This window comes from Herpailurus yagouaroundi, unplaced genomic scaffold (genome assembly GCF_014898765.1).
Source record: "Herpailurus yagouaroundi ecotype Mexico unplaced genomic scaffold, PumYag 202, whole genome shotgun sequence".
NCBI lineage: Eukaryota > Metazoa > Chordata > Mammalia > Carnivora > Felidae > Herpailurus > Herpailurus yagouaroundi.
This window is the reverse complement of record NW_024412433.1, coordinates 16,661,891-16,675,042: the sequence shown is the minus strand read 5'-3', so window position 1 is coordinate 16,675,042 and position 13,152 is coordinate 16,661,891. Positions and strand designations below refer to the sequence as shown.

Below are 13,152 nucleotides of genomic sequence, written 5' to 3'. Positions count from 1 at the left end.
ACCAATACTTTTCCAGGGTAGACAGTAAAACAAGGAATAAGAAGAATCGAAAGGAAGTTTCCCCAACCCCCATCTTTAACCTCACTCGAAACACTCCCAAATCACTTATTTCAGTGGGAAATACGTACGTTACTTAGATAATTCTATGAAAGAGCTATAATACTGATAGCCACATGAATTTAATGCAGGCATTTCTAAACTGAAAACACGAGACAGAGTCTAAAGATAAAATTTATTCTTAATCCAATTTTTGTACCTTGATTCAAATGTTTCTCTTCATCTGCTTCTTGTTTAGCTTTACTGTATTTACTCCGTCTATTAAAAATTAAAAACACACACACACACAATTATTTTCAAAAGTAGTAAGCCACAAGATAAGTTCTTTGCTACCATACTATATATAAGTCAGGCAAATAAAAATACTGTGCACATTTCACAGGCAAGTAAACTGAGGTTTATGGAAAGTTTGCTGGTGAATAATGGTTTCAAACACAATCAGAACTGATTGTGAGTCTCTGCTTTTTTTTTTTTTTTTTTTTTTTTTTTTTTTTTCAGAGAGAGAAATCATTAGTCGGGGAGGGGAGAGAGACAATCTTAAGCTGAGGGCTGTGGAGCCCTCAGCAGAACTTGATCTCACCACTGTGAGATCATGACCTGAACCAAAATCAAGAGCTGGACGTTTAACCAACTGCACTAAACAGGTGCCCCAGAGTCTCTGCTCTTACCCACAATGTTAGAAACTAAGGTGATAAAGCAAATATTTTATAATATAATTTCAAATCTCCAGAATCAATTTCTCTTATTGAAGATAGATTATAAGTTTATTGGCTAGTTTTCCCATACATATTCCAAAGTAAAATAAGTTTCCATGGGTGAATTATGGATAAATCAAATGGCGATAATGTTCAGTATGTGATAAGTAAAGTAAGTCCTGTTGCTACAACCACAAAAACCACTACCAGAAAAAAACTCATTATCGTATTATATGATATTCTTAAAACAACAGTTTTGTGGTTATTGACAAAAACCTCATTATCATATTATATGATATTCTTAAAACAATACTTTTGTGGTTATTGGTTTCAGCTGCTGCTTACAAACTCCTAAATTATTAATGAAGATTTAAAAGGTAAATATTTGCGCTTTCTACTTGATCACGTTCCTTAAGAGTTTGTAGAAAACTTGAAAGAGTAAAAATGAGAAGTTTCCATTTGTAGCCGAAATCTCTTTCCCAAAAAATGGCGTATGGTCTCACATTTGGTATTCTGCTCTAAATGTCCTAAAGAAATGAGCTTTGGGTGTTACAAAAGTCTTGGGAGTCAGAAATCTTGAATACGTATAAATCTTAAATCAATAATTTTGATACGTTATATATGCATGCCTGTGTGTATATATATATGTGTATGTGTGTATATCACTGAAATGAATCAAAAGCTCAACTCAGTTGGTATAACGGATTTCTAAAGTTTGGGGGACGATGAGGTCAAAGAAGTGAATAAGATGTGTACGTTTGTGTTTCTGTCCCAAATGTAAAGTGCACTGGAGTTCACTGGAGTTTATAATCATCTCCTAGTTTCGAGGAGCTTTACAGACAAGTTAAGTCCAGATTTCTTACAATGAGGAAACTGAGGCCATAAAGCATCTCGGCAGTGTGGTCCTATCAGAGTCTGGACCCCTGAACCCCTGAACTTTGAAAAAGTAGAGAAGGGTGGGATGATCGTGTAAAAGAGAGAACAGCAGAGAACCTAACGGGGCCGAACTGGACAACCGGAGATGCAGTCCCATCACGGTCCCCCATCAGCTCCTGATTGTCCTCGGTGCAGGATCCAGCTCTGCGATCGGGCCCTCAGGGCCTGTAGATGTCTCTCTGTGCGTTGTCATTTCCCTGCAAGTAATACCACCTTCCACTTGTACACCGCATTTCACTTTTCAGAGTGTTCCGGACACATTATCATCCCCTCCGCTAACTGTTTACAAAGCAGGAAGCAGCTTGGTAAACAGAGACCTCAGTCACTCATTCTTACACAAGCGTGTAGAATTCTTGCATTTTTACTTTGCTTTCAACTTTTTAAAGTGCCATCGTGTCTATTATTGAATCCTATCTTCACGACAACCCCAGGGAAGTAGGCAGCCAGACAGACATGCTCAGTTCCACAGCACATGGGGCAAGCCATTCACCCACGACCCTCTTAGCAAGGACAGGAGTGCGTCTCCCCTGATCTGCTCACTATCTCACATGCCCCTCGTAGTGGAGATGAAGTTATATCAAGATATCTGATGAGAGTTATTGTAAGTAATACTGTATTTTATATCAGTGTATCCACTTAAGTTGGATTCCACCGCTTTGAAAAGCCATTGCTTCGTCAAGGAAACACAACACGTCGAAATGTCCCGAAACCAAGCGTCTGGATGGGAGATGTAGTCGGCCCCTCCCCGCCCCCTTCCCCTTTTAAAGGAAATAGAAGTGTTAGGTCAGGGACTATGAAAACAAGATTTTATGTCAGGGAAACGCGTGGCGAGGTCCCAGGGGTGTGATAGGGTCCTGCCAGTCTGTGCGATTGTATCTTATCAGCGTTCCTAAAAGCATGATCTAAAATTACAAGTATATCTCTCGAACCACTTAAGATTTCCAATACTGATTTGAATGTCTTTCCTTTAAAGAAGCAAAACAATGCATAGAGCAGAGGAGAGCTTTGGTACCAACTTTAAGTGGCCAGCGAGTCGGTCAAAAAGACCCTGAAATATCCCAACAGAAACAAGGGCCTCCAGCTGTCCAGGAGTGCAGTTATCTGTTTTACATCAAGCACCTCCATTAAATATGTGCAAAGCCAGAGGAAATGCAAAATGGCAGGGATCATTAATTATAAGGTGGCCACGCCCACCCCCTCCTCAGACTTCTAAACACAGAAGGAGGAAGTGAATTAGAGGGGAAGGTGTAGTTTTAAAGAAACTTCTTGACTTGCAGTGTTCCTTGGAGAGGACCCTCCAGGAGTCCAGAAAATGCTGGGAAAGAAACACAAGACACTACTGTTTCAAAGACGGATGGTAGCCTGATTAGCTTTTCCATGATACACTGGAAACGGAAATGCCCAAGTCAGGATCCATCTGTGTCACCTGATGACTCTTTTTCCTTGGCTCAGGGTTGGACAAAGTGTACGTTAGCGTTCCAGGAAAGCCCACTGAAGTTGGGCTGGCCAGGCCGGAGGAAACCACACAGCCTAAAGAAGTGCTAACTCTAAACTGACATCCAAGGCCGATCACCTGAATGGCAGAAGGAATCCTTTGTTGCTGAAGATCTTCTAATTCCTGGGATTTGGGCAATCTGATTGTAACAGGGTGGGGTGGGCGGGGAGGGGCTTGTTAGTGAATGCTCCAGAAGGAAGCCGAGACCTTTCATCTGCAGGAGGGAGAGGAAAGCCTCCCCTTCAGGTGGAGCTGGGAGGCAGAGCTGAGCCCTCCCCAGCCCTCCGTCAAAAGGGGGGTGGAATCAGGGTATTAGCAGGCATTGTTGAGGAACAGCGTGAGCCCCAAGCACTGCCCTCCCAACCCATGTGTCCTTCTAGCACCTTGACTATTCAATAAAACAAACAAAACCTTGGAGGGGGAGCGTGGCAGGGGCCCAGCACAGGAAAACCCTGCTTTTATTAAAATACTAACTTCCCTGATCAAGTGGATGGATTTGATTGATGTGGTTCACTGTTCCAAAACTAATTAGCAAAAGGTAAGTAATTTATTCAGCTAAAGTGCAGATTAAAGAAGATAAAGCAATGTAATAACCAGCACGGCTCCAGGAGGACCCTTTGCAGCATTTAATGGCATCACCCGTGAAGATTCATAGAGGCCATCCTTCTTTTTCCCCTTCCTTAAGCTGTCATTGTTCTTGCACCAAATGATGTCTAAATGTTCTTCATGAGCAACATTTTGAAATGGTTGGAATTGAACCGTACAATTGCACGCAAGTTGTTTAGAAATGTTCCCAGAGTACTATCTGCCCCCTCACTGTATGAATTTACATGACTCCATCAGAGCCAATTGAGGCTAACATTTGAGTGCATTCGTTCTTATGTGATCATAATATTCCAATTAGGACACCAGGCAAGATAGATACAGACTGAATGGGAACTGGCTCAGCGTTACGCTAACAGTTAGCTCCAAAGTGGAAAATCGTAGCCTTCATTCGAAGATAAAATCAACGCGCCAAGTCTGACTTTATGGTGTGCGTGAGGCGTGCACACGAACTCACAGACTGCAACTGCTCCCACCAGCCCTGAGACTCCTGAAATCGGGGTCTGCTTGGGCCGTCCGCATGGGCTTTTGACGTAGGTCAGTTTTTTTCAGTTCGGAAGACATGAAAATAATCTATGCCAGTATCGGTAGCCAGGGAAGATGGATTCCTGATCAGGCGACTAAGTAGCTGTGGGACCTCGGTGTAGTTAATTGTTTAACCTCCTCGCCAGGCCTCGAGATCCTAATACAGAAGATCCCAGTGTTAGAATTAAGTAGTTTCGTACACCAGAGCCACGGGTATATATGTTTTCAGAAATCTTGCGGCAACCACCTCATTTATTTTCTTAGAACCAATTCACTTGTTTTTTTCTTTAATTCTAATAAAAAGGGGACAGTCAGCATACCCCAACATGAATGGACATAACAATAACCCAGTAGAACCAGCCATCATTAGAAAGTCAGTATAAAAACCTCCATGCCTGGTTATCAGGCAATACTTGTCTCTGATCACCAAAAGAGAGAGGAGAGACTCATCTTGTATTCTAGCCTCTTCTTAGAAGTTTTTCTCGAATAATCAAATATTATTTGGGGGAAGGGCACACTGGCCTAAAGCAACCCAGATTAAGAGTATTTGGGATAACCTGATGAAATCACGAATAAAGAAGCAGGGATCAGAGAAACGTAACACATTCGACCATCAGTCCCGGAGGGGATGACCTTCTCGCTGCATTTTATGATGTCATTGTTAACAGTCCTTTCAAAAATCACTTTAGCTAGCAATAAAGTGGTTCCACTGCGGAGACCACAAATAAATACCCGCAGCAGTATGGGGACACGGTGTCATGCTTCTGAGAGAACGCACACACGTGGTTTGGGAGAAACTTTCTAGGGACAGCATCGCACAGATACAAGGCGAACAGCACGTAAACGGCCCCGCAGCAAGGACACTGTGTGCCCACAAAGCTGACACGGTCTTCTAATTACAACTCAAGGGCCGGAGGACCCAAGGACCGTAGACGCTTCTAAAAAAATGGAAGGTAGTTAGCTTAAGATCACGTGGGTGGTAAAAACATACAATACGTCTTAAGCCAACGTACTCGGCGTATCATTTCAAATACGTAAATAAAGTTTATAAATGCGGGGGTTTGATGCTTTCTCTGAGCTCCCTGAATGGTTTATACACGCAAGTTGGCCGAAAGGAAAAAGGGGATCTTCTCATTGAGAAAGGAATGGAGATTACCCTGGCTCGCCTACAGCTCAGGCTTCTCAGTAGAAAGGAAATATAGTAAATGAAACAATTGCTATCAAGGGAAAAAAAAAAAATTCTAGCAAGATACCAGCTGTGAGCCTGAGGCCATTTCCTCTTTCCTCAATGACAAATTAGCACCAGACAGATTTTTTCTTTGAGGTGATCAGAAGGGCTGAAACTTTTCTCGCTGTGTGGGTCCCTGCCCTCTACTTCTTAAAAAAAAAAATCTCACATGGCATCATGTGGGCCTCCGTTGGAGGGGGATCACCTTAAAAGGGGGTCTCTCCGTCTCTAGCACTGACTCCGCCATCAACATTCTGTGGCTCTAAAACGTTAAGCAGCAGCCCTATCATTTTCCAGCCAGGATATTCCACGGGTTGGTTTCCAGACTGGTCGGCGAGATCATTGGGGGGTGCCGCTTACTACCTTTCGCACTGAAAGCACGGACCAGACTTCTGTCCGCACTACCCGTCTCCTCCCTCTTCACCTGTTCTTGTCGCACCGAAACATCTGTACTGCGGCGTGACAGAACACACAGCCTGCGTGCGGAGGACAAGCAGCTGAGTGTGCATCAGCGGGTGCAAAGCCTGTCAGCTACCTGGCTCCAGGCGGCTTTCCCGTGACAGCTTTATGGCCGACACTAAAGAAGAATCAATAGGAGGGCAAGGGGTTGACATTTCATTTTCTAAAAAGTGATCCATTGAGGACCAATCACCAAGCGGTGTTTATCAGCCTTGGGAAGTGACATTTTTTTTTTAATGGGGGAGAAGGGACAAGAATCATCGCTGGGTAACTCGACAGGCTCAATTCTCGAAGGTGGGGACTCATAATTGGAAATCCGATGCATCCTCCTATCCATTCTGTCCTAAAGAATAAAGTGATCAATAAAGGCAGCACGGAAATCAAGTCATCAAGTTTGCGATTCTATGTTCTATAGCTCCAAGCTTTTAATAAGCCTGTCTTCCTGCATGACATTTTCATGCGCTTTTCCTTTCTTTTTGTCAAAGCAGAACATCCGGAAGAAACTTAGGATGGGGTGACTTCTTCCTAATTATTCCCGTTGCTTTGGTATCGTTAAGGTAACTTGAAAAGACAAAGGTAACGCTAAAGAAACGCTGGTCGCATAGACGAAGGCTCCCATCAACATCAAAGAGGAGGTTGAGACACAAGACGGGACCCACTTTCTGCAAACGAGTATCCTCTCAGATGGTTCCGAGCATCACATGGTGCTGAATTTTAGCCAAATGTTATTTTGAGGTGAAGGAAATTAAGAATTTTTTTCGTCGTTTGAGACTTTTAAATGTCTTTCCTTTCTGCTAAAAATTATTGCGATGCACCGTCAAATTTTCAGAGGCGGAAATGTGTGATAATGAAAGCAAGAGCCCATGTGATTTTCATAACCCCCCCCCATCCCGCCATCAGAAATGGATATAGATTATTGCACACAGTTGCCCGTGTGTTTGTGTGCCCGCCATGTGGACATACGCAAGACCCAAAGGCAATGGACAAGCAAGAGGTTCATCCTGACTGACTTCCACAATCAAATGCCAGGAAAGGTAAGTCCGTCTGGAATTCAAATTCTGGGGGCGCCTGGGTGGCTCAGTCGGTTGAGCGTCCGACTTCGGCTCAGGTCATGTTCGCGCGGTCTGTGAGTTAGAGCCCCGCGTTGGACTGGCTGCTGCCCAGTGCAGAGCCTGCTTCAGATCCCCCTTCCCCTGCTTGCATGCTCTCTCTCTCTCTCTCTCTCTCTCAAAAATAAACATTTTTTAAAAAAATCTTAAAGAAAAAAAGTCAAATTCTGTTTAGGCCAAATTGAAGTTTCCAAAGACTGAGATATAGCAATATATGGGTGCGACAGGCACGTCTATGTATGTTTCATGTATGTAACACAGCAAAAGGAATAAGCCGTTCGAGGTTCTTCGGGATGGAACTCATGGCTCTAATCAAACATGCTGCTATGGACTTTGCACCGAAAAGAACAAACACAATGACAAATGTAGGTGGTGCGTGCTCACGATGAGTCTTGTTCCATACTGTAGGAGAGTGACCGTGATTGATTTCTACAATACTGGACATTCAGGACAGTGGGAGAGGAGGCATGATATTAATAAATACATGTGACAACTGAGACCATCCGGGCAAATTAGGATATACAGTCATCACCCTAATTATAAAGTATCACAAAGTGAAGAAAAAGCACCATGGCTTGCTCAGGCCAGTGGCAATGGCCAGAGGCATTGTCGTGATATCACCGAGTTAGTTCACCAACAGCAGAGGCAGAGAGAGACAGGATACAACGGACCCTAGCCAGGGAGCCGAGCATGGCTACTGGGTAAGCCAATAGTGGGTCTCCTATTAAGGCAACGCAATGATCCTAGACCAGTACTGCGCCTTTCTGAGATCATTTTCCTCTTCTATTACATGAAAGCGGTTATGTTTAAGATGATCGTTTTTGACATCCCCAGGTTCTGCTTTTCTTTTTTTTTTAATTTTTTAAATTTGTTTTGCCAAAAGCTCCACCTTGTGAAATAGCGGACAGCATAGGGGAGTGAAGGTTGGAGAAGCCTAGAAGTGGGCACATATTGGAGCTAAGTGGCCGTCCCCCCCCCCCCCCCCGCCCATTTCCTCGGGAGCCTCTGGGGAGGGCAATAATCAAAAACATCGGCTGCCTGGTCATTTTCATTTCTCCCTCTCTTTTCCAGATTGTTTTTCAAGTATCAAGTTAGTTTGTAGACTTTCACAGAAGAACAAGTAATCTGCTGTTTTAGATTCATCTCCAAGAACAGTGCGATGCCCACAGCATGCTTAACGGTTCTCCTTGTTGATGGCCTTTCCTGAAAGACGACTGAGCGCGGAGCCCAATTATTTGCTTTGGTTGCAATTATTATTCACCGAACTCATGTTGAAGCACCTACTGTGTGCTGACTTCTCTACTTTACCCATCAAAATTCTGTCAGTAACTCTTACGGGCAGATCTTCTAAGATCCTCTATCCCTACTTTATAAAAGGGGAAAAAAGACGGAAAGAGTTTAAGTAATAGAGCTGACCAATGGTAGGACTCAAATTTTGGACCCACGTTTTATATGGCTTCTTTTTTGCTTTGGCAGTAAGTCCGAGCTTAAGAGAGGTATAAATGTAACACCTTACAGCTCAGAGTATCTAGAAATCTCTCATTGGCTTGCTTTTCGGCTGGGTTTCCAGGAATTAGCTGGGTCTTTCCAGGACTCTCAGCTGCCACCAGTCACAGCCAACAGCTCCAGCAGGGACGTGGGGAGATCAAAGCCAAGAGCAAGGAGCTGGCCACCGCACATGCCCTGTTTATGATGTTAATCAAAAGCCTGGGCTTTGTGGGGAGGAGACACAAAGCTCCCTCATAAAAACCCGAGATGGGGGGTGGGGTGGGCAGTGAGTGGCTTAAGTGCTTACCTCCTGCTGATGACAAAAGCCGCAATGAGAATGACCACCAGCACCACACTGCCTGAGACGGAGACCAGGAGGACTGTGGAGTTAGCCCCATCTCCGATGATCCGGGAGGGCACTGGCAAAGACAGTGACACAACAATCACCTCTGGGAAGGTCCGAGGAGCTAGAACGTCTGTCTGCCTGGGGCACAAGTTCCAAAGTGCTGAAGCCATGTGGACCGCTCAGAGCCTCTCTTGCCCTTCGGTAAGTGCTTACACAATGGGATTTCTAAGAGAGCTTTAATGGGATGAAGACGTTCTCTGTATCACTGCATGAAGAACTTCAACCAGAAGATTCTTCTTAAATCCCCTGGTAAACATTACCGCCCGTTGTTTTTCTTCTTCCCATTTCTAGTTTCAGCCCTAACGCTTATTTAATGATCTGGTGCGTTCCTTAGTGAGAAGCACACTTGGAAATTTCAAAAACGACAAGCAGGTTTGAATACTTACCCACCCCTCACCCCAAATCTATCAAAACCCTGCTTACTATTGCCCAGCTCAAAAGCCACGTCCTCTTTGAAGCCTTCCAGGAATATCCCCCCAAAATGTCAAACCCCTTCAGATTCAATTCTAGAGTACTTCCTCTTCTGTTTTTATATTCATATTTTATTTCACAACTTGTGAATAAAATTACTTTCTAGAACTGACATTGAAAATTCTTCTCTACCGTCTCCTTCTCAGGTAAGCTCAACTTTGGTTGGTTAATTACACAGGGGGAGCCATCTTATGGAAACTGCTTACTCATCGGGCATGTCCTTTGTTAACATTTTCCATTCAATCAATTAGTTGGTCCAACTCACAATGTTGAAAGATTTGATATATTGGTCCAAAGAGGCTTTAAAAAAAAAACCGATCTGACTTGGTTAAAACAGATTCCCAGAAAGAAATAAAAGGGGGGGGGAGGGGCCCCTTCTTTACTCTTCCCAGGGAGGAAACTTCCTATCTTAATGCAAGAGAGCAATGCAAGGCTCAATCGGTCCACTTAGCAGCCCCATCTTTCATCATTTATAGAAGACTCAAAATAAGAAAATAAAGAAGAAGAAGAAGAAATTTTCAATCCTACAAAAAGACGGGTTGGATCATACGAAAAATGCTCTTTTCTAAATAGCACGGGATTTTCCAAGTTACAGACGTCTTATTTGCACGCAGCGTCCGTTGCAACAGAACGTTTGCCTGCCCCAAGATTAGGTACAGCTCCTTGGATTTCACTGTAACGGGGTTTCACCTAGACTGTAAAAAAGGGCCTCAGCAGCTGATACCTGTGTTGGTCGTGACCTCTAGGGGCTCACTGAAGTCTCCGTAGCCGGCTGCTGTCCTTGCTCGCACATGGAACACGTAGGAAGTCAGAGGATTCAGGCCTTTGATATCTGTGTTTCTGGCGGCCGTCCGGACGATCCGGTAGCTTCGCTCATTCTGATCCTGCGTCGTGGGGACGATAAAATTGGGGAAGGTGGTAAATAAATCCCTCACCTATTCTAGGCCCAATTGTAAAGGAACCAGGCCAGGGCGCTCAGAAGTTGAAAGTAAGTGGAGACTGCTAAACTCTCTAAGCCTTATATTCTCTTTGATGTGGGAAGTACCACTGTTCCATGTTGGATGTGGAAAGACACGTGGAGTTCGGGTATGATCGCCATCGACGCTGACCATATCCGGACCCTTACTTACAATCTTTTTTGAGAAGAACATCAGACGATGGTTGGTGGCTTTTCTCACTCCACAGTTGACCATTTAAGAGAAATAGCTGTAAGAAGTTCTCTTGTCTTTTTCTATTTTCTGTCTAGAAAATGTCAGAAATGTTGTAATCTGGTTTCAGTGAAAAATAAATCCTGCCCCTTTTCTGCTTTTAATAAGGAAGCCAATAAGTGATTATCTTTAAAAAGAAAGAGAAGTCAATTGCTCATTTTCTAGACAATCTTGAATGCAAATAGCTCTCTTCAGAACCCTGTCCTTTATGAGAGACAAGTTATTTGTAAAAATAATGTCTTTCTATAACTTTAAGAGGCTGAAAAATGTAATTTTCCTTCCCCGATTTTCTATTAAAAGTCATCAAAACCCACACCTTGATTCTGAATAGCAGTGATCTACTTAAACAGATCATTATTTCGACTTTTATGAGTCACTCTCACTGACAGAAGGCTTATATATAAGAACTTCTTCGCTATCTTGATTCCCATTACTCGAAAGGAAAAAAAATGGGTTATATTAGAACACAATATATTTTTCCTATTTTTCAAGATAACTGATTTAATACATAAAATTCATAATTGGATTCGATTGGGGAGCAAAATGCATTTGGTTTTGAAATTCACTGGTACTCTGGATTTACAACTGGCTAAGAACTAGAGAGACAAAGGAAGAAAGGAGGGAAGGGAGAAAGGGAGGGAGGGAGGGAGGGAGGGAGGGAAGGAACAGAAAGAAGGAAGGAAGGAAGCTTGCTCATCCAAGTAATACCTTCTCGTAATACTTGACTTCATACTCCAAGATCACCCCATTGGGTCTATCTGGTTCCAGCCAAGCCAGAGCAACACTGTACCTTGTGACTTCTTTAGCCTGGACCAAAGCAATGGACGATGGTGCTATTGGGAAAACAAACAAACAAACAAACAAACGAAAACAAAAGACATCTTGCTTTAACGGGGGAAAGAAAATGGCGGTCTCAGTCAATAATTTCATTCTACTTAAGAAGAGTGTCAAGGATTGTCTTGTCGTCCCCCCCCCCCCCCGCCCCCGGTCCCCATTTCACTCCTTCCCAGGACAGAGGCGCACCAGTCATACGATTCTCTTCAATACTGTGGCATACGGTTTGTCTTAGAAAGATAACCTCTGAAGTAAGAGCCTGGTCGGTCCACAGGCCTGTGGCGTCACCTCCACAGAGTTTGCAGCCATGTCTCACAAAAGGCTGGAGGTACAGAGAACACCGCCTGCTTCTTTATTTTGGCCAGCCAGGAAAGGCACTGGAAGAGCTCCTCTTGAGCTGAGTAAAACTGCACCTCATCCCACCTCCAGAGTCATCTTACAGATCTTTAATTTTATACCAGCAGGGGAATTTGCAACTCTTCCCGGAGTACTGTAGGACATGCAAAGAATCTATATCCTTTCCAACATAGATAAAAGTACTGTTCCATTGTAGCTACGTCTGCCGTGTGGCACGATGATGTAAATTATGATGAACCCAAATAAAGCGACGACGTTCTCTCTGCACATGCGTGACGTTTTGCAGCTATTTTTACAGAAGCTGAGATCTTGCTTTTGCCTCTTGAGGAGCAAACTTTCTTCATTCCCCGAAAACAGACACAAAAACGGTCCTCTACCAGGTGTGTTGTGGGGGGGGGGGGGGGAGTATTTTGAGATCTTTAAAACCAGGCTGCCCTCTGCTTCCTTGTGACGGTCACATCTCCAGCCCGCTGTTGTCGAGCTCTGCTGTGACTGACAATGAGACACAAATGTGCCATTACAGGGAGAAGAGGGGCATTCATGAAATCTGTAATCTTACCTAACAAAGCTGGTCTGTACAACCAGAGATTAAGGGGATCTTCCTAAATTGAATGCATATACTTGTTTGTTACCAAATCGGGGGAAAACGCGAAAACAGACATCAAACAATGGCCCCTGGGGAGCAACATCATAGTGTCCTGCTCTTTCCCAGCACACACACGACAGCCAAACCCTAACTCAGAGGAAACAAGAGAACAAGTGAAAATTAATTGTCACTAAAAATGAACCGGGGCTAACTTCAAACACGCTTGACCATATCTGACAGGTATCTTGATGGAAAGGAAGGCAACCAGAGATGCCATCATCCCACAAGGGAACCTTCCAGCTCAAGTTAATCCAGCAGGGAGCACCTCCCGGAGGCCTGGAGTGGGCAGCCTGGCATCTCCCTTAGGGGTGCTTCAAGAGGGCGCGTGCGCGTCCCCACGCGCGGGCACACGCACCCACCCTGCCCTATTTCTCTCTCCCTCTCCTTCTCCCCCGAAGCTATTCCAGACTGAATCTCAGGCATAAACACAAGTGAAAGATACAGTGGATACACATGTCCTCCATCAAAGGCAACCCCAAGGTTAGTAACAATACCCAACTGGATGCACAGAGAGCTGTGTGCCACAGCCATATGGAAGCCACTGAACATCTGAAGAAAATGAAAACCGGAAATGTGCTCATTAGCGGCATTAGGCTTCCCTCCCCCAACACACACAGACGCACACGCACGTTTTC

At 44.1% G+C, this 13,152-nt stretch overlaps 1 protein-coding gene and 1 long non-coding RNA gene across 5 annotated transcripts in view; one reads left to right on the top strand and one right to left on the bottom strand.

Annotated features, from left to right (window-relative positions):
* The window catches only part of EPHA4 (EPH receptor A4), a 150,903-nt gene that overhangs the window by 24,841 nt on the left and 112,910 nt on the right, over positions 1-13,152 (bottom strand). For all 4 annotated transcript variants that reach the window (XR_005783253.1, XR_005783254.1, XM_040450893.1 and 1 more), the window contains 4 exons: positions 11,389-11,513; positions 10,197-10,356; positions 8,903-9,014; positions 257-315 (listed from right to left, as the gene is read on the bottom strand). Coding sequence is in view for 2 of the 4 variants with exons in the window: in XM_040450893.1 (XP_040306827.1) it covers positions 257-315; positions 8,903-9,014; positions 10,197-10,356; positions 11,389-11,513 (456 nt within the window). In the remaining 2 variants the exon portion in view is untranslated. The remainder of the gene's footprint in view (positions 1-256; positions 316-8,902; positions 9,015-10,196; positions 10,357-11,388; positions 11,514-13,152) is intronic.
* Positions 9,039-9,580, top strand: LOC121014511 (uncharacterized). The gene is made up of 2 exons (XR_005783255.1): positions 9,039-9,142; positions 9,293-9,580. It is a non-coding gene; the product is annotated as an uncharacterized LOC121014511 (long non-coding RNA).